This window comes from Lampris incognitus, chromosome 14, assembly GCF_029633865.1.
Source record: "Lampris incognitus isolate fLamInc1 chromosome 14, fLamInc1.hap2, whole genome shotgun sequence".
Lineage (NCBI taxonomy): Eukaryota > Metazoa > Chordata > Actinopteri > Lampriformes > Lampridae > Lampris > Lampris incognitus.
In genome coordinates, this window is record NC_079224.1 from 8,559,146 (window position 1) to 8,585,791 (window position 26,646).

The 26,646-nt window shown below is 44.4% G+C and overlaps 1 protein-coding gene across 1 annotated transcript; it reads right to left on the minus strand.

Annotated features, from left to right (window-relative positions):
* Positions 1–1,195: 1,195 nt before the first annotated feature.
* prkacbb (protein kinase, cAMP-dependent, catalytic, beta b) lies at positions 1,196–26,348 on the minus strand. The gene is made up of 10 exons (XM_056293722.1): positions 26,225–26,348; positions 22,946–23,007; positions 22,727–22,855; positions 21,176–21,274; positions 20,999–21,081; positions 20,006–20,132; positions 19,827–19,922; positions 19,189–19,311; positions 18,803–18,967; positions 1,196–2,791 (listed from the first exon to the last, which is right to left on the minus strand). Exons 1-10 carry the CDS (start codon positions 26,268–26,270, stop codon positions 2,666–2,668), a joined length of 1,056 nt encoding a protein of 351 aa, XP_056149697.1. The 5' UTR covers positions 26,271–26,348; the 3' UTR covers positions 1,196–2,665.
* Between the last annotated feature and the right edge of the window lie 298 nt (positions 26,349–26,646).

Consider the following 26,646-nt stretch of genomic DNA (forward strand, 5'->3'; position numbering starts at 1 on the left):
TCAGTGGTAACCATACCAAACACTACCCTACCCACCAGTAATGCCTTACAGTAATCCCACATATGGGTACTAAGTATACAAACTTAAGAGTGCTTAACATTACCAGACATTTGGGGTGTAAGTCGGTCTGGAGAGTTAAGTCAGGAGCCATTTTTCTTGTTGGGGAGCGTGTGACGCCCACTAAATGTATGGTCACAATTTTGTGATGTACTGAATTCATGTACTTTTTTATTTTCTTGAATATTTTTGCATTCGATTTGTACTCTACCAAAATGCTGCTCTAGTTTTCACCTCAAGGGGGGAGCCGTCTTGAGGGGGGAGTTTCACGCTAGGCGGCGAAGAAAGCCGCCGTCTTGCTGCGGATGCTGAAGAGCAGAACTGAAGAACACAGCAAACACTGTCCCTCCTCATTTCTCCTTCCCCCTGTTCCTAACAGGCTGGCCACAACTATTACCTGTTCATGGCATCCCAGCCCCCTCGAACCTGTAACATATGGGACACGAGAGTTGCAAGTAAGAGATCTCCATTCTTCCACACCGGCTCGCCACAATATTGCAGCAATGCCACCAAGATATGATTTGAGTCAGCTTTTACTGATTCGGATCCTCTTTGTGGAGTGACAGACAAAATAACCCCCCCCCCTTTTTTTTTTCCTCCCCAATTGCATTTGGCCAATTACCCCACTTTTTCCGAGCCATCCCGGTCGCTGCTCCACCCCCTCTGCCGATCCGGGGAGGGCTGCAGACTACCACATGCCTCCTCCGATATATGTGGAGTCACCAGCCGCTTCTTTTCACCTGACAGTGAGGAGTTTCACCAGGGGGGGCGTAGCGTGTGGGAGCATCACGCTATTCCCCCCAGTCCCCGCCCCCCAACAGGCGCCCAGACCGACCAGAGGAGGCGCTAGTGCAGCGACCAGGACACATACCCACATCCGGCCTCCCACCCGCAAACACGGCCAATTGTGTCTGTAGGGATGCCCGACCAAGCTGGAGGTAGCATGGGGGATTCGAACCAGCGATCCCCGTGTTGGTAGGCGACGGAACAGACCATTACACTACCCGGAGGCCCCGCCTTGCTTCCATTTTCAAGCATGTCAGGACAAGGCAGAGCAAATCCGATCAAAGCTGCCCCATGTATTAAAGGGGGGGGGGGTAAATGAAACAATCCAAGGAAAGCTTCAAAACTTTTGACACTTTTAAAAATAAAATTTATTAGCATCTCTAATGTGTATAAATAAAAACATATGAAACAATGCATATACGTATAATGTAATGAACTGAGTATTGGGTTACATGTGATAGAAAGGAGCAGTCTTGTTTTTAGCCAGTGTACTGTGAGGAGGAAACAGTCCTTTAAAAATCAAGCCTTCCAATATGCATACCTATAAACTGCAAGTCTACATTCCCCGACAAGAATGAAACAAACATGGAAAAACAACTTCAGAACAGGGAAAAAACGGGAACACGTGGAACTTATTCGTCTCGTGATCGCTTTTCCGAAGACCTCAAAGCATCTCCGCATGAATATACTGTTAAAAAGTGTGCGTTTCTTTTAAGGTTTCGCTAACAACGCCGGGGCAGAAAGCCACAACACTATTCAAATTGACCTGGTCGACTTTACGCCGCGCTCTATAAAAATCCCAAGAAGGATTTACTCCACTCTTTCCCCCATATACTGGAGCGACGCCGCTCCACAAACTGACCAAAAAGGTCATTTTTAAAGCAGACCTGAAACCCAGGGATGAAGTGAACACAACGTCGGACACGGCAACAACGCGAGATACCAAATGATCGATTTTACATAAAACCAAGAAATCCGGATGCACAAACAAACGACGAGGTTCGCATGTTGCTATGGGTAATAAGGTCTGCCGCTTTCTCAGATGGCTTGTTGTGACTGGATCAGAATACCAACACAACGGTGAATAGATGTTCTGTGGGGGTCTGAGGACTTGGCTCTCTAAGGCAAAAAAAGAAAAAGAAAGAAAGCAAAGAAAGGGAAGAACCTCTCTTCAGTCAGTGTTTCCTCTCGGGTCATGCTTTAACCACTCAACACGTGTTCAAATGCCTTACAAAAACTGGTAGATATGCACATAAGACAAATACTACTTCAGGAAGCTGGCCTTAAACTTTACAAAAGCCAAATTTATTGTGGACCTGTAACAGACCATAAATGTAACAGACCATAAATATACATTGTCAACGACTAGAGGCAATGCCCTACAACACACACCACTGTGTGTCATACTGCCACAGACAAATCAGTTACAAAGTGTGGACTAATATTGGCCATCGTCCCAGGTTTTCCCTCAAATTTAAAAATATTACTTTTTTTTTTTTAAAGGGGAGCACAACATCGAAGACTAAAACTGCTTTAAAGTCAAAAAAGTGGGCAGGTAAAAAAAAAAGAAAAGAAAAGAAAAGAGAAAAAAAAGAAAGAAACAAGAAAGTGACGTTTCTGCCTTAATATGCAGGTGTACTGGACAGTGACGGGTTAACGGCACCCAAGGATCATGGCAACCTCAACCGGGTTCGTGGAATGAAGGGACTCGTGTGGCAGATCTGGACGATGATGGTCTCTGCTCCATCCCAAGTCTTTAGAAGAGTGCAAAGATCCCCTTATTTCTCGTGTTTTAGCCCTGATATATCCACTTCGTCATGTCTTAAAACTCTGCAAACTCCTTTGCACATTTTTCCGTGACGGAAACGCGGACCTCCTCCTCTTCGTAGTCATCGAAATTGCTGGTGTCCCCCGGGCCTCTGCACTTTGGTATGAACGGGGCTTCCACCTGCAAAAGGAACATCAGAGGTTAAGATGCACGCTCCTAGACACACATTTAAGTCCTTACTCATCTGTGAAAGCAAGTAGAAAGAGATACAACATGGCATGGCAACCGACAGGTTTCAAAACAGGCTGCAAACAGTAAAACATGCCTTGTACACACAGAAACCAAAGCATGGCATTTACATAATAATAATAATAATAATAATGATAATAAGAGATTTTGTTTGTATAGCACCTTTCATTGTCAAAGACAATCTCAAAGTGCTTGACAGTGCATTAAAACCATAAAAACAGACAGCAAAAATACCACATGGTTAAATGAAAAGCTTTTTGAATAAAAGTGTCTTAAGTTGGGGTCAGGGCCGATACCGATTATTAGTAATCAAGGAGACCGAAAACAGATATTTGGAACCGATATCCATTTACAGTACAAATTAAAATCTTGGTGTCAAAATTTAGAATAACACAAACCCCAACACAAAACTTTGCTGAAATGCCTTCACCTCTGGATGTGTCACAGTGATTCATGAGGGACAGAAATCTTCCATTATCTTTGCACTTTTAAATACCAATCAACTGACCTATTGGTGTGGTCATGTAATCCTTTTCTGCAACGTCCACTAACTGAGCAATTATAAAGGCAGAACATGCTATCTGGAGAAATGCAACTGAAACAAAGACTAACGGGTGGTGTAATTAAATACTTGCTACTATGAAATTACTGTAAAATTACCAGTCAGAAAACCACTCTTACTTTATTTAATCCTTACTATATAATCTATATTGTGTAGGACCAGTGAATAGCAAATTTGAAAAAAATCCAAATTTATACATACATACATACATACATACATACATACATACATACATACATACATACATACATACATACATACATACATACATACATACATACATACATACATACATACACACACACACACACACACACACACACACACATATATATATATATATTCAGTGACCAAAAAATTAGAAACCCAGCCCCTGCAGAATTGGGCGCTCTCTTGCCATTTGCATCAGTCTCACGACATAAATGGGTGCATGCAACAGCAGCTCTATTTCCACCCTTGCTTTGCATGTGAAAGGATTACTCAGAATAGTTTTAAAGTGTGATTTGGAGAGGGCATGATCACGGGTGCCAGGAGGGCGGGTTTGGGCATCTCCAAGACTGTAGAGTTGCTGGGCTTTTCAAAGGCGGCAATCTCAAAAGTCTCCAATGAATGGTCGCGAACACAAGGCGCCATATGAAAAAGGTTTACTACGTGGGAGGCGGTCCTTAGTAAATGGACATGGGAGAGGCCAGCTGGCTAGGGCCAAAACAAGTGATTGCCAGTGCAAAGTATAGCAGTTAAAATCAAAACACAGTTATAAGGTACAACGTTCAGTGTCAGAACACACACAATGTGTTGCGCTCCTGCCTGAATGGGGTCTAACAGCAGAAGACCACACAGGGTACCTCTCCTGTCCATGGTAAACCATCAAAGGCTAAGAAACATCAGGACTGGGCAGCTGATGACTGTCCAGTGGTTGCATAGTCTGATGAATCCCATGATGGCCGACTCAGGGTGTGGCACAAACAACATGAGGCAATGGATCCATCAGAATCAGTTTATTTGGCCAACTATGTGTAGGTCTACGCATACGAGGCATTTGACTCTGGTTCTTCCATTGGTCTCCATGTACTTACACAGAATAGATATACAGCTAAAACAATGACAAGGTAAACAAACATTGAACTACTATGTACAGAATCAGGGCTCCTGGCAAAAAAAAAAAAAAAAAAATCTCGAAGCCATTGGCTCCTAAACCCAAAATATGTAGGAGCCAAATCAAATTTTCAGGAGCCAAAATATAGTGATGTCGCCCCCTGCCTTTTCTTTCCTGTCTGTACTGTCTACCTTTCTTTGCTCTGCCTTCCACTAATTCACCACTATGTTCCCTTAGCCCTCAGGCACATGCATTGGCATTTTCCCACTAGAAGCTCTGTCATAAATTGATATTTTTATCCAGTTTTTCGCCACAATTTTACACTACACTACTTGTCCAGGTTACAAACAGTAAATCCCGCCAGGTTAAACACCGCCTCCAGCTGCTCTCACATGAGGCTTTCCAGCTTGAAAATACACTCACCGGCCACTTTATTAGGCACACCTGTCCAACTGCTCGTTAACGCAAATTTCTAACCAGCCAATCACATGGCAGCAACTCAATGCATTTAGGCATGTAGACATGGTCAATACGATCTGCTGCAGTTCAAACCGAGCATCAGAACGGGGAAGAAAGGTGATTTAAGTGACTTTGAACGTGGCATGGTTGTTGGTGCCAGACGGGCTGGTCTGAGTATTTCAGAAACTGCTGATCTACTGGGATTTTCACGCACAACCATCTCTAGGGTTTACAGAGAATGGTCCGAAAAAGAGAAAATATCCAGTGAGCGGCAGTTCTGTGGGCGAAAATGCCTTGTTGATGCCAGAGGTCAGAGGAGAATGGCCAGACTGGTTCGAGCTGATAGAAAGGCAACAGTAACTCAAATAACCACTCATTACAAACGAGGTATGCAGAAGAGCATCTCTGAACGCACAACACGTCAAACCTTGAGGCAGATGGGCTACAGCAGCAGAAGACCACACCGGGTGCCACTCCTGTCAGCTAAGAACAGGAAACTGAGGCTACAATTCGCACAGGGTCACCAAAATTGGACAATAGAAGATCGGAAAAACGTTGCCTGGTCTGATGAGTCTCGATTTCTGCTGCGACATTCGGATGGTAGGGTCAGAATTTGGCGTCAACAACATGAAAGCATGGATCCATCCTGCCTTGTATCAACGGTTCAGGCTGGTGGTGGTGGTGTAATGGTGTGGGAGATATTTTCTTGGCACACTTTGGGCCCCTTAGTACCAATTGAGTATCATGTCAACGCCACAGCCTACCTGAGTATTGTTGCTGACCATGTCCATCCCTTTATGACCACAGTGTTCCCATCTTCTGATGGCTACTTCCAGCAGGATAACGCGCCATGTCATAAAGCTCAAATCATCTCAGACTGGTTTCTTGAACATGTCAATGAGTTCACTGTACTCAAATGGCCTCCACAGTCACCAGATCTCAATCCAATAGAGCACCTTTGGGATGTGGTGGACCGGGAGATTCGCATCATGGATGTGCAGCCGACAAATCTGCAGCAACTGCGTGATGCTATCATGTCAATATGGACCAAACTCTCTGAGGAATGTTTCCAGTACCTTGTTGAATCTATGCCACGAAGGATTAAGGCAGTTCTGAAGGCAAAAGGGGGTCCAACCCGGTACTAGCAAGGTGTACCTAATAAAGTGGCCAGTGAGTGTATATTTCAAGTTATGGAAATTCTGACCTCCCCAACAACCCCGGTACATCCTGATCCGGCTGGCTGTCCTCCCTCCTTATCGGCTGCTCTTCCTGACCTACCAGCAAATGGATTTGACATCCTGGACAACAAAGACTGCTCTCCGCTAACCAGTCCGTTTCATCCAGGAGCAGAATGCTCTCCATTGGCTACTGCTCACCAACCCGGATCCCGAAAGAAAACCTCATTTGTTCGACATAGGTTGTTGAAGGAGGCAGTGCCCAGACACTCTACCAGCTCTGAACTGGCTACTGGTAGCATCTTCCCTGGTGCTGTATCCTCAGCACTGGCTGGGAGCCCCCATCCACTGGTGTATGGTGGTCGGGTGTGCTCTTCTTCTTCACCCATTCCACAGCCACATCCTGTTCTAATTGTGGGTAATTCTATCATCAGGGATGTCAGGTCAAACAGGGCTGCAACACACTGCTTTCCAAGTGCTAAGGTAAATGACATTCTGGCAGAACTTCCTAGCTTGCTATCGCAGTATAACTGCATTGAGAAAGTCATCATTCATGATAGCATAAATGACATTCCACAGCAGCAGTCAGCGCTTTTAAAATCTGATTTTATGTGTCTTTTTACCATTCTAAAGCTTAGTAAGAATGAAGTTTTTATCTCCAGCCAACTCCATACTTTCGGCCGTGGTGCTGGTCATTTTAGCCGATTTTTGCAGCTTCACACCTGGCTTCAGTCGCAACGCTGTCATTTACAATTTGGTTTTATTGACAAATTTTAATCTGTTCTGGGAGCACTCTTCTATGTTTAAACATGATGGACTCCATCCAAATCGAGTAGGCTCACGAATGCTAGCTGCAAACGTGTTTTATTCCATTGTCTCCAACTCCCGTGTCTGTGCTATGGACAATAACATTCGGTACCTGCACACAGGTGCAGACAGTTCCGTTACTAATTGACATCCACAGGGGCCGAGTGCTTTCAATTTTGGTTCCGTGGTAAACTACACCTATTCAAGTCCTTTGGTGAGTCCAATCCATCATATGAATGACCATCACTCTGTCATACAAATTCCTGTAATAATAAATCATAGACACAGACCCCATAATCTCCCTTTAACATACAGGAATCTAAACAATGTATTACTAGTTTGGCCTTCAATTATAAGCCCCCCACAAAGCCATGCACCTTGGACAATAAAAATGGCTTTATTAAACGTCAAGTCGTTAATGAATAAGTCATTTTTAGTTAAAGATCTTCTAAGTACCCATAACCTGGACTTCACCCTAGTGACTGAGACCTGGCTGAATAGAAATGGCGCAGTCGCACTCATTGAGACTGTACCTCCTGGCTTCAAATTCAGCCATACCACTAGATCTGATAAGAGAGACGGTGGAATAGATGCAGTCTTCTCTCAAAGCTATAGCTGCAAGGAACTCCCCCTCGGGGAATTAAAGTCTTTTGAATACCTTCCCAAGGAGGAGCTGGAGGGCGTTGCTGGGGAGAGGGACGTCTGGAGTGCCCTACTTAGCTTGCTGCCACTGCAACCCTACCCCGGAGAAGCGGCTGAAGATAGATGAATGAGTTAGTGAATGAATGAATGAATGAATACCTTGCTTTTTCTAGACACTGCAATGCTACCATTTTAATAATTACTGTCCATTGGCCAACAAAATCTAAACATGGCTTTCTTGATGAATTTTCTGAGCTACTGTCCAAGGTTTCCACTGACTATGATTGCTGAATTATCTCAGGTGATTTTTAATGTTCATGTTTACATCAAACAGACCCTGATGCTGGAAACCTAATTGGCCTACTGGAGGCATTTGACATTACTCAGCATGTTTCTCGACCCACCCACAATAAGTGGCATACTCTGGACTTAGTCATATCAAAAGGACTTAATATTACTATAACCTGTGTTAATGATGCTGCTACTTTGATGGGTCTGCTTTTCCTGTACAACAGAAGAGTACTTGAACAATCAAAAAACGTATCATTTACAATAATACAATTGAAACCTTTAAGAAAACTGTAAATGAGTTATAATCGTTGATGGCATCACCAACTGAGGATCTTGTGAACAACTTCTACTCAAAAATATGAAATATCATTGGCAACACTGTGCCTGTTGACACTAAAAACAAAGAAAAACAACAAAAAAAACCCCTGGAGAAACGGAGCGGTTGTTACGCAGCTTAACAAAGAGTGTTGCTAGGCAGATCGACAGTGGAGAAAGACTAAACTTCAGGTTCACCATGAAATCTACAAACATAGACCGAATAACTACAACCAAGAAATTAAAAAGGCCAGAAGTCTTTCTTCTCTAAAATCATTAATGAAAATATCAACAATAGTAAAATGCTCTTGTAAAATGCTGTCCACTGAAAAATGTGAGCAACTCGCTACATTCTTCAAAATCAAAATTGCCATTAGACAGAACATTAGTGCCTCAAGATCCAGAAATGAACCTACCCTCCAGTTCTCCAGAAATATCACTGGCGCCATGTCTCACTTTGACCTTCTAGACCTTAAAAAACTAGACAATATTGTTGGGCAGTTCAGGTCCTCCTCCTGCTGCTTGGATCCTGGATCATAGACGGCAATCTAAATTTTTTTGAGCCATATCAATCATCTCACAAGATCAGCCTTCTACCATATTAAAAAACATTTCAAAACTAAGGGGCTTTCTATCAAAATCAAACTGAGAAATGAATCCATGCATTTATAACAAATAGACTTGACTACTGTCATGATCTATTCACCGGCTTCCCAAAATCATATGTGCAGCAACTACAGTTAATTCAAAATCTCTGCATTTGCTCCGTCAAAAATAGAATCGATTTTAAAATTCTGTTACTGGTATATAAAGCGCTAGATGGCCATGCACCTCAGTATATAAAAGGCACGCTTGGATACAAACCAGCAAGAACTTTCAGGTCCAAAGACAGTGATCTTTTAACCATCCCTTGTACCAACTCTAAAGCAGGAAAAGCTGCCTTTTGTATTTACACCCCAAGTAGATTGAACACCCTGCCCGAGGACCTGAGTGAGGCCCCCACACTGAACACTTTTAAAAGCAGGTTAAAACCTTACTTTTCACAACAACCTATGGCTAAGTTCTTGGTGTGCGTGTGTATGTGAGTGTGTTTTATATATTTTGATATTTTTATATTCTGCTCCGATTACCGTATAACTGCACTAACACCTGTTGATATGCATTTTCATTTTCCACATTTGCACTTTTATTATTGTGTTGCGATTGTAGTGTCACTTTATATAAAGCACATTGTGTTGCCCTGTGTATGAAATGTGTTATATAAATAAAATTTGACTTGACTTTCATAGTCTACACAGTGTATTCTTTACATACACAATATGTGCAATGTTCAATATACTGCAACCATATCACCATTAATACTTAAATGTCCAATCTATTATTATTTTTTCAACTTTAACTGAATCAGGCTGGAATGACTCAAATGTCACTTGAGAACTTGTCGAGATGGTCTTGACATCGCTGGCATCTGATATAGAGGAGTCTGGGTTTGGATGGGTAGAGTGAGAGAAAGCCTGATATTTTTCATTTGCGCATTTCATTTTCTTGCCAGCCAGCTAATGTTAGCTAACTTCGCAGTTAGCTAGATCCAGGTTTCAAATTACACAGTGGCTTTCAGGGGAGCCCTATTTTCCAGTGCGGTACTACACGTCACACGCACACGCATACATTACACCACCCACGTATTTAAGCCGTCCATGAAGATCTCCCTGTCCATTACTTCCAGGAAGGCTATATCTTCCACATACATGGCAGGCTTGTCATCAAGTGGCGTTCCCTGAAAAACTCCCTTACCATGACTGTCTGTTTCATCAAACAGGTTGTTTGTCTCGGTAGTCCTTGGAAAACAATGGTGAAGCACTGGAGTGTCAAACTTCTCTTTGAAGTGGAGGCTATTAGTGCAAGGGTCAAAAAGTGATGTATGCCCATTACTTAACATGTTAGTCTGGTACACAGTGACAGTCTGGCTTGTGAGCTCTTCCGAGACAGACTTCTCCTATAATCACCCAGCCCAGGTCGAGATACTGGGCATAGGGCGTGTTGTGGGGTCCATTACATTGTTCTCTAACTTTGTGCACTCATGGTATGTCTCGGCCAAGCAGGATAAGGATGGCTGCAGAGTTGGGATCTTGTCCACACTACCTGCTTGACGTGTGTATAGTGTCTGGCAAGCTCGGGTGTGGGGATTTCAGATTTGTCATCTGGGAGCATATCATTTTCGATCAGAGTGGGGAGTGGAATGAGTTTTGCCACCCAATGACTCCATAATGAAATTGTTAGTTTGCCACCCTTTAGTTTCAATGGCTCCTGAGCATGTCTTCAGGGTGTATGGTGCTGTGCCCTTCTTAATACCCAAGCGCTCAAAATACTCTGTTCTTGTCAGGGACTTGTTGCTCTGCTCGTCACGAACAGTGTAGGTTTTAACAGCTCGCTCTCTCTCTGGCCTGCTGGATAAACTCTGACAAGACAGATTTTGGAGCATGACCTTGACCTGAATGCAGTGCCACAGATGTCAGAGCAATTTCAATGTGACAGCTAGAGGGGCGCCATCTTTTTGCTCCCTGCCTTGATCTCTTGTGGTTACAGAGGCCCCAGTTATCCATGGAGCCGGCCCTGGATGTAGTGCAGTAGTGTGGTTGTCACTGTTGCACTCTCTGCACTGAACATTTTTGTCACAGTTTTTGGCTAGGTGACTGATTGATGCACAGCACTTATAGCAAATATTCTTATCTTTATGGTATCTTTCCTCTCAACCAAAAATGTACTCCTAAAACCTTGACAATTCCTAAGGGGATGTGGTTTGTTGTGAAGTGGGCATTGCTTGTCTGGGTTGGCCACCCCTTTTTCTGAGCGGTTGTCATGGCTGCCGTCAGTCTATTGAGACCTCCGTCCTTCTGATAGAAACTGGTGTTTTCATGTTGTGTTTAAAAAGTTTCTCCGTCTTACTTGTATTCAAACCATCAGTGAGTAGTGCAAAGCTTGGATCATTGAGTGTCTTGGCTTGGTCACAAACAAACTTTGCAAAGAAAGAGAATGGTGGGTAAGATATTCAGTGATTTTCCTTGTAATGAGATCACAGGGAGACCCACTTGTCATGCAGGTGGTGCAACAACTGGAGTGATGCCACAACACGTGTCCAGGTAGTTAAGACCAGGTAAAGATCCATCTGCTGTGGCAGCTTCAAGCTCCAAAGAATGTCTCCCAGCTTTCTTAACCTTTGCTTTTCTCATTTGTGATTTTTGGAAAATTGTCGACTTCCTTATGGAGTGCATTTTCTATTGCTTCCAGTGATCCATAGCAATCTTCCAACCTCTGCCATACCATGCTCACACCTGCTGATGCATTATGGACGCGGACTGCTCGAATTATTTTTTTATGCTCAGATTATTTTGGCCCAAGTCAGGAGATCGAGCTCTTCTCTTGTTGTCAGGTTTAAGCCCTCCATAGACCTGTGGAAAAATACTTTCCAAGCCCACTAATTTTCTGGTTCGTCGTCAAACTTTAATAGCTCGGAGCTTATCATTTCGCAACATATTAGATACTTGGCCAAATCGGTTGTAACTGACGAACTGGACTCATTAGCTGTGGGTGCAACACCAGGATGTGGCTGAGGAGGTTGGTAATCACTGCTGAACAGTCTTGTATTGTGTGACCAGTTTCAGTGGCTATAGGTGTCTTTGTGTAGACCTGGACTGCACTGACACTCAGCTCGAGGTGGGTGTTCCTGGATGAGCTTTGAGCATTAAGATAATTCAGAGGGGCATCAACCTTCTGTCTGAACGCGTGCTGGGCAAGCAATTTCTGATATTTATGGTTGCTGATCTCACTTGACCGCACATTACTTTTCCCCATGTAGCTTTTAGCTGCCCCGCCGTCCATTGCTAGCTGGTGCAATGGTGTGGATGTGGGTTCTAGTACCTTTGAGTCTTGGTGAGCGTCCGGTACTGAATTCACTATGTACTTGTGCTCAGCATATTCACCTGCACGATCTAGATCCCCAAATTTGTTCTCAGAACTGCTTCCAGAACTTCAGCCTTAGGGATGGCAGCTGCAGCCGTGCTCTCTAGCCGCAGTGTGTGCAGACTGGCTTGAAGCTCTGCTTTCTTGCTAGCAGCCTCTGTTGCAGCCTTTTGTCGTACCTCTTCAATGTATGGTTGCGCCTTAATCATGTCTGCTTCTCTTAACGCAAATGATTCTTGCACACGTGCTGCTTCCGCTTTTCCATGTGCTCTGGCTGCAATGGCACTGGCTGAGGACAACTGACTGGTACATGAGGTGTTGGAGCATTGTAATCGTGTTTCAAGTTTATCCATTCTGTTGACTGTAGCTGTAATGGCAGAAGAATGCTGCATATTTCCACGAAGATCCACTTTTCTGTAGGTAACCCATTAGCCATCTATCTTTTCACTAGTCTGCCCTTACTAGAACATACTAGACATGATTGCCTCCTTGGCAGATAGCTAAACAGGTGGCAGCTTGTCAGTTTAAGATATTTATCAGGACTGTGAAACAAAAAGGAAATAAAAATACAAATTCACAATTATGTGTTTGCTTCTTGCCCTCACACCAACAAACACTAAATCATAATTATTACAGTTAACTAGCGATTAGCATGAATGCTAACCTAACATTAAAAATCCCATAGAAAAACTAGCACGATTTACATCACCATGGTTTAAGTTTTTCATACGAACTAACAACTGTACCAAATAACCATTCCAAGATAAATATTAAAATCAAATATCTCTTGTTACTTACAGATAGGAGTTCATTAGGGTTCCGCAGAGAAAAAACGAATGAGAAGGGGGAAAAGTTGTGATTCAAAGTCTTTTCAGTACAAATGAAACCATGGTGAGTGCACGCAAGACAAACAGCGTCACAGTCAACACTCTGCCAACTCTCTTTAAGGGGCGGCACAACACAATTGGCATATTTTTTATTATTATTATTAATTTAAGGAACCTTAATGTACAGAAAAATAAAAATCTATAACCGGTGACACCAAAATGGATGATGTTTCAGAGCTCCCCCTAAATTTCTCAAAGTAGGCTAGGCTGGGGATCAGGGGAGCTCATGTCCTTTTCAGGAGAGCTGAGCTCCCCCGTAATTCAAAATCTGGCTACTTCCAACACCTAAATTCAAACTAAATTAAACACCGTTCATAAACTTAACACTCCAAATTTTCAACCCGATAAATGTGACGTTAAACTATCTTCAACCACCGTTTCTGTTCATCTGTACAGCCGACGCTTCAACCACCGCAGGACAGGAGTGCAGAGAAGTTTATATATTTATTCGGTACACACAACATCCAATGCATGTGTGTCTGTCTCTGGAGAGAGATCCCTCCTCTGCTGCGCTCCCTGAGGTTTCTTCCTACCCCCCCCCCCCGTTAAAGGTTTTTTTTTTAGGGAGTTGGTCCTTATCTGATGTGAGGGTCTAAGGACAGGATGTTGTATTGCTGTAAAGCCCCCAGGCAAGTTTGCAATTTGTGATATTGGGCTATACAAATAAAACTGACTTGACTTCAGCTGCTTGGAGATTGTAGATCCCAGAAATCTGAAGGTTTCCACAGCAGACACAATGCTGTTGAGTATGGTGAGGGGGGGCAGTGTTACGGGGCTCCCCCTGAAGTTAACTGTTATTGGCACAATCTTGAGCGTGTTCAGCTCCATGTTGTTATGACTACACCAGAGAGCCAGCTATTCAATATCCCATCTGTATGCAGACTCGTCACCATCCCGGATAAGGCTGATGATCATTGTGTCATCTGCAAACTACAGGAGTTTTACAGACAGGTTTCCTGAGGTGCAGTCATTTGTGCAGAGGGAGAAGAGCCCAGGGGAGAGCACACATCCCTGGGGGGCACCAGTGCGGATTGTTCGGGTGCTGGATGTGATTTCCCCCAGCCTCACCTGCTGCCTCCTGTCTGTCAGGAATTTTGTTATCCACTGACAGCTAGGGGTGGGAACAGTGAGCTGGGTGAGTTTAGTGAGTAGGACTTCTGGGATGATAGTGTTGAACGCCGAGCTGAAGTCCACGAACAGGAAGGAGCATTGCTTAAGTTCCTGGGGAGTTGAGGTGTTGCAGGATGTAGTGCAGTCCCATCTTGACTGCATCATCCACTGACCTGTTTGCCCAGAAGGCAAACTGGTGGGGGTCCTATTAGGGAGCCTGCGATGTACTTCAGGTGGTTCAACACCAATCTCTCAAAGGACTTCATGACCACAGACGTCAGGATGATTGGGCCTATAATCATTCAGTCGAGTGATAGAGGGTTTCTTTGGGAGTGGGATGATAGTGGAGCATTTGAAGCAGGAGGGGACATCACACAGCTCCAGTGATCTGTTGAAGATCCATGTGAAAATGGGGGCCAGCTGGTCTGCACAGACTTTCAGACAGGAGAGTGACACGCCGTCTGGGCCTGGTGCCTTCCTGATCTTCTGTCTCTGGGAGAGCTGAAACATATCCTCTTCACAGACTGTCAGTGCCAGTGGGGAGTCAGGGGGGAGAGGATGGGTGATGGCAGGGGGTGCAGTTGGTTGTGTGATGTCTGAGTTGGAGCAGGGAGGGTGTGAAAGTGAGCTGATCAAACCTGCAGTAAAATACATTCAAGTCGTCAGCTAGTTGAAGGTTGCCTACAGTGTAGGGGGAGGGTTTCCTGCAGTTGGTGATGTTCTGCAGGCCTCTTCACACATGTAGGATCATTAGTTGAAACCCTGCTGTTTTTCACCTTTTCAGTATAACTCCTTTTGGCTACTCTGATCTCCTTTGCCAGTGTTCCTGGCTTGATATGTACAGGATCCTATCTCCACTCCTGTAGGCCTCCTCCTTGGCCTGACAAAGCTGCCTGAGTTTTGCTGTGAACCAGGGTTATTGTTATTGAAGGGGCAGAAAGTTTTGGTGGGCTCACACGTCCTCTAAGATGTCAGTGTCAGTAAGTTTTGTCTAGCTCTGTAGATTAAGCCTCAAAAACACTCCAATCAGTGCAGTCAAAGTAAGCCTGAAGCTTGTGCAACTGGACTTGGACTTGATCCAGTTGCACTTGATTCAATTCCTTTGGATAACCATGACCTGGATGAATGAGAACATTCACAGACAAGCCTGAAGCTCCATTTTTGACTCGTTGGTCCATGTCCTCAGTTTTACCACAGGCTTTGCAGATTTTAGTTTCTGCCTGTCGGTTAGGATAAGATGAACCAGACAGTAATCAGAGAGTCGTAAAGTTGCACGGGGGACAGAGCAATAGGTATCCTTTAATATTGTGTAGCAATGATCCGGTGTGTTTTTGTTCTTGGTGGGACACTTAGCATGCTGTCATTTTGGCAGTTCGTGGCTGAGTTTTGCACTGCTAAAATCCCCAAGGATAATGAGAAGGGAGTCTGGATATTTGTGCTCCATGTTTATCATAAGGTCAGCCAAGTGTTATAACGCCTCACTAACACAGGCCTGGGGTATAATATAGATACAAGCCAACATAAACGATGAAAACTCCCGCAGTGAATAAAATGGTTTAGTCAATGAAAATGGTCTCTAAGTGAGGGCTGCCTGATTTCTTCAACCCTGTGACATCTGTACACCAACCTTCATTTTTATTGAAGCAGATTCTTCCTCCCCGTTTTATCCCTGTTAGCTCTGTTTCACGGTCTGCACGGAAGAGTTGGGAGTGCGGCAGATGGAGTGAGCTGTCCAGTATATGTTCAGTAAGCCAGGTTTCAGTGAGGCACTGGAGAGCAGATCTGATAAAGTCTGTGTTTGTTCTGTTGAGGAGCAGCAGTTCGTCCATCTTGTTGGCCAGAGACCGTTCTCTGGCCAACAATCGCCAGGTGAATTGACGGGAGTGCAGTTCAAAATCCCTGCTGTCACAGTTTAACGAGTGCTCTGGCTCGCTTCCCCGTCGTCGGCTCCTGCGAAGCCCATACAGAGCTGCTGCTCCTCCAACTAAAAGCTCTGTGAAATTTTCCGGTTAAATGAAAAGTGGTAAAAAAAAGTTTGACCAGTGGATAGTTGGAGGTTTAAAGTTCTTGCCTGCTGGATGTGATCAGAGAGTGAGAGCTGGAAACTAAACAAATAAACAAAAACAGAAAAAGTACTCGAGAGCACAGAATTGAGGCTGCAATCTGCAGCACCATCTTTGTGATGAATCATCATGCATGGTTATTACTGTACAGGCTGATGTGGGAGGTGCAATGGTCTGGGGGCCATTCAGCTGTCATATAATGGCTGTATTAATATCTGTAGATCAACTGCTTGATGCCAGAAAATACATTTACATCGTAGCAGACCAGGTTCATCCATTCATGGTCATAATGTACTTTCTTTCTTTCTTTTATTTTTGATCCCCCCCCCCTTTCCCCCCAATTGTACTTGGCCAATGACCCCACTCTACAGAGCCATCCCAGTCTCTGCTCCACCACCTCTGCTGAGCCAGAGAAGGCTGCAGACTACCACATGCCTCCTGTGCTACATGCCACATGTAGAGTCACCAACCACTTCTTTTCACCTGACAGTGAGGAGTTTTGCAAGGGGGACGTAGCGCGTGGGAAGATCACGCTATTCCTCCCAGTTCCCCCTCCCCCCCAAACAGGCACCCCAACCGACCAGAGGAGGCGCTAGTGCAGCGACAAAGACACATACCCACACCCAGCTTCCCACATGCAGACACAGCCAATTGTGACTGTAGAGATGCTCGACCAAGCCGGATGTAACATGGGGATTCAAACCGGCGATCCCCGTGTTGGCAGGCAACGGAATAGACCACTACACTACCTGGATGCCCTATAATGTACTTTCAACAAGATGGAACTCCCTGTCATAGTGCAAGAATCATCTAAGAAATGAATTAACATTCAGGTGGAATGACAGAGACCTGACCACCTCAATCCCCTGAAATCAATCTCAGTGAACATCTTTGGGATAAACTGGAGCGCAGCATCGGTAGAAGGAAGCATCCACCCATCAGCTTTGGGCAGTTGTGTGAAACACTGATATCTGCATAATTGGCTTTAACACCGGGACGCTACAGGACCCTTGTTGAGTCAATAACATTACATGTGGTAACTGTTATCAGGGCCAAAGGTGGTCCAATACAGTACTGGACAGGGGTTTATGTTTTTCTGGTCACTGAGCCTATATCTGCACCACCTCTAACTGACATTTCAACTTTTTAAATTTGTTTTGCATCATAGAGTGCCGCTATAATCATCATGGGCAATTCATTCTATCAGCATTCCTCATTCAATACAATAAAACTAATATACAAAATAGATGTACAAATGACTGAACGTAACGATGATTATGGAAAATGATCAGACGAACGTGTCCCTGACTTAGCTGGGGCAAGATTTGAAAAAGGGTTTGAATTGGAGGCAAAACTGACTAATTAAGTCAGAAGTCATTAAATAGAATGAGTGATACAATGTTTGGCTCATACAAATTATTAAAGACTGCACAACTGCACAATAACCTCTAAAGAAAAAAATAAAAATCAACAGATTAATGGGATTAAAGTCTGAGCCAAATGTCCACTGTGATTAATCATAAACAATACATTATCATTCACTTCCCCGCTATATGGGCAAATGTCACAGACAGCAGTGGCTGCTAGGTGGTTTGTAGATGAGAATTACACCTCTGATTCATAGAAAGTTGAATCAGTTCATCTGGACACGTTTACTGAGAAACATTTCATCATCATCTCAGTGACCTCTTCAGTCTCAACTGACTGCAGGTATCCCCACCCTTAGAAACAACACAGTGGCATTACGACCACAAACGATCAGTTCATATGCAAATTGCCATGACGGTTATCTAGAGTTTCAATGGCCATGTGTACTATTCACAGAGGATTTGGGAATAGTTGCAGGTTGCAATGTTGTGCATTGTAAGATGGCGACAGATAACTACACTTAAACAGGGCCCGTTTAAGGTGGGATTTCTCCTCCCCTTCCCCGGCTGCTCTGTTGGTGGGGACGTTGTCAGCTCGGTGGAACAGCATCCTGATGACTTCTAGTTTGTGCTCCAGTGGCTGATGAGAGTCAAACCTCGAGTACTGATCAGTATGTGTTGGTTTACGGTAAACATCAACAATCAAATGTCAGCCATTGTAATTTCACTGTCTAAGAAGGCTAACCTGTCATTTCCCTGGTGAACTTGATGAACTTGGTGAACTTGATGTGGTTGTCCACAGAGTTAATGTGGTCGGTGAAATGCGATACACCCTGAGATTTAATTTTAACCAAGGTGTCATCCACAAATCTGAACCAATGGCAAGGTGGTGTCCCTGGATAAGACATCAGAGCCCGTGTTTGTGAATGTTCTCATTCATCCAGGTCATGGTTATCCAAAGGAGTTGAATCAAGTCCAGTTGCACTTGATTCAACTCCTTTGGACATCAAGGGCCCCTTTTTCCACTTCCTCCATACACAAGATGGCCACTATGGGTGAGACTGGGGAACCCATAGTACATTCTGACTGATTAGCGATGTACTCAGACAAAACATTGGTGCAAAAAAAAATACAAGCCCACCAAAATAATAAATGAAACAGGAGTGTAAAGACTACTCAGTGGATTTGTTGTGTGTAAAGGGTCTTGCCTTTCTTTCGTAGATGGCAATCCAGTCCGTTGTGGCGAACCACTTATGGCCCTTGATGTCATTGACTCCGTTCTTCAGGTTGCCATAGCGTTTGGTGAGGTCCACCTGCAGCAGGTTTCTCAAAAGGTCTTTCAAGTCCGAGCTAAAGTGGGAGGGGAATCGTACCTGAAAAGGATCGAAAGTTTTGCTTGTATTTTAAATGTGCAACTAGAAGTAACCCCCGCCCCCAACACCATTAGTGTGTGTAAGAAGTTTATATATGCACTCCATGAAGTACCCATTGTCCTGGAGTACAGTCCCTAGTTGCAGCACACTTTTCTTGAGGAACATCAGTTCCTTCTGTGTTTTTCAACTAGACCATGGTGCAAAAGTAAACTCCCGTTTACCTTTCCAGATACAATCTTCTCATAGATCTGGATGGGTTGATCTGCAAAGAACGGAGGGTAGCCAGCTGCCATCTCGTAGATAAGGACCCCTAGGGCCCACCAGTCCACAGCTTTGTTATAACCCTAGAAAGAAAGGAAATAACAAATAGCCAGGAAGACACAAATAGAACGCTACTACTATTAATAAAACACAATAACAATTTTGAAACAGACTTTTTTTTAAATTTATTTTTTATTCACAAAGTATTAATAGGACTACTGGCCCTACATTTCAGTGTCAGTGAGGTACGTTTGATTGACATATTTCCTTTTTGCACCTTCCTTCTGTTTTTAATGTGAGGCTTCCTGGTGTACTAGGCAGGAAGTTTCAGCTACTCCTTAAAACAGCATAGGTTTGTATTTCATCTCATCAGCACTGCTTATTTAACTGTGACTCACACTAAGGAAATGTCACTCGCAACAATTTACCATGCAAATATTGATAGTGATAATTAAATTATTTAACCAATATCCATTAAGCTATTTGCACAACCAATATTATCATCATTTAGGTATGGGCCCAAGCTCAAACATTACAAATCTCTCATCTGTTAAGATGCTTGCTTCAACTCAAACAAAACAGTGAAGGATGTCCTTACTTTGCTGAGAATAATCTCTGGCGCCAGGTACTCTGGTGTCCCACACAACGTCCAAGTCCTGCCTTTCACCCTCTTGGCAAACCCAAAGTCGGTCACCTACAGGCACATAGCATATAGTATGTAGGTGAAGTGTTGAAACCCAGTTACATTACGGGTTCATTCACTGCGTGAGGACACACCTGAATGTAACCATGATGGTCGATGAGCAGGTTCTCCGGTTTCAGATCTCTGTAGATAAGGTCTAATGAATGGAGGTACTCGAATGTCAGCACTATCTGGGCAGCATAGAAACGAGCATGTGGTTCACTGGAAAGGAGAAGTGAACAGTTCTGTTCAGATCAGTCATAAACACAAGGACTCAAACAGTTAAACACTAAGCCAGAGAGCACAGAATGAGACGCTGGCAAACAACAAATGAAAATGAAAGGCGGCTACTTTGGGATTATACCACTCAGTAGATGTGCAATACGTATCTCAGTAAGTCCTTTTTTTTTTTAAAGTAGGTTCTAAAAAAAGTGCTTCACAGTCAAAGCAAACAAAAGTCCCACAGTAAACATGGTTACACAATAAACAATGAGGACAGCGGAGGAGAAACAACACAGCCATAAGGGCGGTGCGGCAGAGTGAGCCTGAGTAAGGGGCAATATGGTGGAGGTGAAATAATCGTGATTGTTTCCCTTTAATCTCCCTTGCCCTAACCACAATTTTCATCATCATCTCTACATGTTGTAGGGATAATACTCCATTAGCGGCTATAGTGCAGAGCGGCCTTCTGTGTGTCTCTGAAATGCTGCCAAAATTGCTGGTGATGTCACTGATGGAAAATCCATGAATGTGAAAATGTCCTTCCTGGTTTGCCGATAAGAAAATGCAAAGAACAATGCTACATACAGCTGCACAATGTGGCACGGCTATTTGCATTTTCTTATAAAATGGAGCCTATCAGCAAATGAGGAGGTAAGTTTACACATTCATGGACTGACACACAGAAGAGTGCTCAGTATTACGCTGGGCTAATGGAGTGTTATCCCTACTGTAGACGACATGACACCGATGCTGCCGGCCTCAGCTCCTCGGGAGGGGGCACTGCAAAGAGTAGGTGGCCTGACGACAAGGGCCCGTCCTCCTTTTAGCCTAGTAACCACAAGTGCCGGGACGAGAAGACTGCTCACCTGAACCTTCCAATTCGTCTGAGATGAGAGAACATTTCTCCTCCGGGAACATACTCCATCACCATATACAAATTGGAGTTGTCCTACAAAATGGGGGGGTAAAAATTATACTTATGAACACCTGAGGAAGGAGCATGGAAAAGTCGGCATTAAAATGAGGGAGGTATAAGACCGTACCTTGAACGCATATTCAAGTTTGACGAGAAAGGGAAAGCTCACAGCCTGTAGTATTCGTTTCTCGTTCAATGTATGCTCTATTTGCTTGAGTTTCACCACCTAGCAGAGAAAATATTTATATACACACACAAAAAAAATAGGACACCAAAAAGAGAGCAGACAAAGAAAGGAGACAGCGATCATATTTCAGTTGCATCCTATTTCAATAACGAAAGAACAGTAGTAATCTGGTTAATAACATGTAATAATTTCACTTGCAGGGGAGGGGGCTAAAAGGTGGTCCTTCCCTGCACAAAATCACATCACAATGAGACAATCTACAAATTTTTTAAGTCCGAACCTTTTATAATGCAAAGATACACTAGTATGAGACCCAAGAGCACAAAAAGGCACCCTTCATCATGATATTTTGAAAATATTAAGGCCGGGAATGGGCAGGTAGCTCCCAATAATTATAGTGCTGATTCGATATATACTGCAATTTTTTTTCAAATATCACTATGTTATATACTGGTTCAAAACTGGTTTTTTTTTAGGGCTCCATCCCCTTTTAGCGATAGTAAAATGTGAAAACTGCCATAATCCTAAGAAAATGTACAACAAAATGCATTAATTCGAACCTCCAACTGCTGGAAAAGCTTAAACACGAGTACGCTTCCCTGGGTCACCCGTCAAACAACTCAAACTCAAACACTCAGAGATGTAGCTCATCACGTCAAGCCTCTTTGCAGCATCTGTTTATCGGGCCTCAACGATGCGATTCAGGGGAAATGCTGCAATATTAAAATCTTCACAGCTTAGGCGTCCGGGTAGCGCAGCAGTCTATTCCGTTGTCTACCAACACGGGGATCGGTGGTTCGAATCCCCGTGTTACCTCCGGCTTGGTTGGGCGTCCCTACAGACAACATTGGCCGTGTCTGCGGGTGTGGATCTGGCTTCCCACATCCACATCACCGTTATGTATCCTGGTCGCTGCACTAGCGCCTCCTGTGGTCAGTTGGGGCACCTGTTCGGGGAGGGAGGGCGGGGGGAACTGGGGGGAACAGTGTGATCCTCCAAAGCGCTACGTCCCCCTGGTGAAACTCCTCACTGTCAGGTGAAAAGAAGCAGCTGGCGACTCCACATGTATGGGAGGAGGCATGTGGTAGTCTGCAGCCCTCCCCGGATCGGCAGACGGGGTGGAGTAGTGACGGCTCGGAAGGGTGGGGAAATTGCCCAAGTACAACTGGGGAGAAAAAGGGCGGAAAAAAAAATCCAAAAAAAAAAAAAAATCTTCACAGCTTAGTTTTGCGATTTTGTACTGGATTGATTTACCACCACCCCCCACAAATATCCCTGAAAGCCTAACAGAAGATACAGGATCAATCCATCGTAACTTTGTGGGGGCAAAGTCTGACTTTGCTTACTTTCCTCTACATTTTGACATACTTCACGGCAAGTGTACACCGTGGCCCAACAGGTCCACAAAAAAAATGTCCCAGCACTATACTGTTTCTATTTTCGCACACACACACACACACACACACACACACAATTCCTCTTACCACTGACCTTTTGCTTATCCAGTATTTTCATGGCGAAGTATTGTCCTGTTCCTTTGTGTTTCACCAGCATGACTCTTCCGAACGAGCCTGTGCCCAAGGTTTTTAATCTGTCAAAGTCAAGCAGGCCAACTGTGCTCTGTTGAGGAAATACAGCGTGTTAGCCCGCTTTACCGACACCGATACCCAAAACAATGAGCTCCACTATGAGACTTTTCATCACCCTTACATGTGGCGGACATTCCCATTTCCGTAAAAAGTCTTCTTTGGCTTTGGCTAGAAATTCTTTTACTAAAAAGGAGGAGAGGAAAAAACAAAGTTAGCTTAAGGCACTTTTCTTGCAAGACAAACTGGATTTACTGTTTGGATAAACACAGTTGGGTTTTGGATAGGACTGGCAAAAGACCAGTGCTATGCAGGTGCACTAGTAGGTGAAAGGGGGAAAGGCAGAAATGCATATAAAATGAAAATTGTAAATTAATGTAAAGGAAGACAGGCAAAAGCTAACTTTCATCTGCATAGAATATTATATTGGGCATTTAAAAAGGGCCACACATTTTGTTTCTAAACACAAAACACAAACACAACATCCAACACAGGCACGCTAGTAAGAAATGATGCCAAAAGACTCGGTACGCTGTCCCTCTGCTCCTCTTAAGTGAATAAGACGGAGGCAGAAATCACAGCAGAGGCCTCTGTGAGCACCAAACTCTTGAGCATCTCTTTCTGTACTACAAGAAACAAAAGGTTTTATGGAAGGCTACGACACTCACATTAAAAATGATAAGCAAGGACAAACCGACATTACATGGGAAACACGGCAGACAGCAGATATCCAGAATGACAGAATGTGGAGGACAAAGACATTGACTTGTTATTATCAAAGCAGACAATGCGACACGCTTATCTTGCAAGTTATCACAATGAGACCAATTCCCTTCTGTCATTTTGGTCATCTCTCGGAAGAATGAGCATACCAAAAGTCTCTATAGATCACCAAGGATTTGCAGGAACAATCACCCACATGGATGGGATGATACAGAAAAAGAGAGAGAGAGAAAGATAGATTTTTATGTACTCGACAAGTATATCAAAATCAACAAACGTGAAGCAAACGTGGTGAAGAAAGCCACACGAAGTAAAGGACAAAGGACAAAGTTGACATTCTCCTGCGATGAGAGGAATTCATATTTAGACCCACTTGACTAGTCTAGTAGTTTTTCAGAGATTCACAGGACAGATGTCAAAATACCATGACGAGACACGTGAGACAGGGATTCATTTATGCATCTCGGTTCAGATCGAGAAGAGATAATACTTGTTTGTGTGCTGTTTTGCGAAAGTAAAAACGGAATAGTTTCAAAGCCTGTACAACTGGCCAGCCCATCCAATCTGCAATCCCAGAATCTAGACAAGCACAACACGGTGAAAATTATGTCAGCCCTTCCTCCCACATTATAAAAGGTTACGCGATGTATACAATATCTAGCTATAATCACACATAACGGCATAGGAAACTGATGCAATGTGAGCAACAAGTGTTTTTTAATTGATGCCTCAAAAAACCAAAGGTTGCCAGAGGGGAGGGTTTGGATAGCTACTAGCTTATACATACAGTAAGTAACACACAGCTATATGGGTAACCAGGTCGTCTTCTGAGAGCAGCTACGTGCCAGACAAATCTGCAGCTCATTATGCGATGTGGGCTTAAACAGGTTTAACAGCCAGCCGCAGCCAGGGAATCTAAGGATCACACTGGCATGTCCACAGAAATGCTTGAGTGCATGTCAGGCTGCGCCGCTCTGGTCATATGTGCCTCCTGCAATGTATCTGGCTGTCGATGCTCACATTATTTGGCCCTTCTTGGTATCTCAACAAAGCTCAGAAGATCCTCACAAAATAAAACTACTTTACACAACTTTAGTGTGAAACTGACCACAGAGTTCTCTGCACATTTTGAAGCATTATGCACAAGCAAATTAAAAGATACAGCGAGTCAGTGGTGCAAACTGGAAATATGAACACTTGGCTTGATTATAACTAATAATTGTTGTGTTGCACTGACACAATTTGTTGAGCAGGTCCAACGCAAAGCAACCCTTACACAAACGAGCCAACAAAAAAAGGGATAAGGAAACATTTGATTGATCACACTTGGATGTTCGCTGATAGCTGCATATGTCAAAGCGGACCGTCGCAAATTAACCCTGGCCTAGGCCTGGTTACGTCAAACCTCTCAAAGCTTGTAATACCCCTTATCCTCTGAGGAAGGTCTGATGACAAGCTGCTCCAGTCAATGACAAACTTTGTGTGGCAGCGTGCCCTGTCGTACCTCCACAACAGCAAAACCGAGGCAGAGCTAAAATAAGATACACTGTGTATATATGTATGTGGATGTGTGCTGGGAGAACTTGAAGAAGGGGGCCCCAGTTTTATGAATGGAACAAGGGCATTTGTCATTTCTTCACCATATTTGGTCACTGTGCAGCACTGAGGGAAAGCTTTGTTTATGCAGCCCAGAATAAAATATGACGCTGACTGTTAAGATGGAAACACATTGTCTTCAGATGATTAAAACAAAAGGCCTCGTTGTCCCCTGGGGGAAAGGGGGCACATTATTGCAGAATTCAGACCAGCATTGCCGAGTTTGTCGTCGATTTAACCGGGCCACTGCGCATGCAAATCGAGTCTGCAACCAAACAGCGTTGAAAACAAGAGCGCTTACAGCCTGACAGTTAACTCCATCTTAGCGTTTGGCTGAAGACGACACCCTGTGTGGAGGACTCGGACCGGAGACTCAACGCTACGAGCCTGGACATTTTAGCTATTAGCTAAAAATATTCCCAAACCAAAAGGGAGCGACTGCACGCCTCGGTTTACTGCGTGCGTGCGCGTGCGTGCACAGGCCAGGAAAGCTACGGTCAAGAAGCACTGGGATGATTGGGGCCTGGCCAGGGCTGGTTAAGCCCCTGTGGCTAACCTAAAGTTAGCTGGCTAGCTAGGCATCGAGCTTTACTCGTCTTGCGTTATTACTTGTTTCCTTGCTTTCCAACGTCAAAAACGGCGTGAGCGGAGCGACTCGTTCCCCGTTAGCCGCGGCACGAATACCGCTTAGCTAGCCGATAGTCGTCTCTCGCCGGCTGGTGCCGTTGAGTTTGCAGACCGGGTTGCCAGCGGATGACAGCCCAGAGGCGGGTTTCTTTCGCCCGAGCTAGCTTGGCCCCCCTTTTTTAGACACTTTTATCAGCAAACCAGACGGTGCCGACGGCTTCGAGCGGCGAGGCCGTTTTATCGCAGAGATAACGGCGCCTGTTTACGGCTAGAACTGTTGGCCCTGCCCCCCCCCCTCCTGCCCGAGGCTGCCAGCTTTTTTTGGGGGCTGAAAGGCTTTGCTAGTTTCGCCGTTAGCAAGGCGAGCAAGCTAGCCCGCGAAAGCTTCGGGTAACGACCCGAAACGTTAGCGGAGGGCTTAAAGTTGTGCCGAGCGAACGGCCCCGGACGGACTCACCGCTCTCAAGCTCGTTGCCCTTCTTGGCGGTGGCAGCGTTCCCCATCGTGTGTGCGGAAGACGGCGGGCGAGACGGCGGCTAGCTAACCTTACCGCAGCTGATGTTGTTGGTACTCTCCTCCCCCCCCTCCTCCTCCTCCTCCCCCCCCCCCCAAACCTTTTTGTCCTTTAAAAAAAAAAAGGGCAACCTTAATCTCGATCAATTCGTAGGCGAGATCCAAACGTAAAAAGACGGGACTACAAATCAATCCCACCCCCCCCCACCACCCCCGATTTCTCAACGATCGCCGTCTTTTATTTCTTAATTTAACGTGGTAATTCCTGCGTGGCTGACACGACGGGTGCCGGCGGTCAGTTCCCCGTGCGAGCGCTGAGCGGCGGGCTGCTGGCCGCCGATTGGTCCGCTCCGCCTCGCCGCTTCC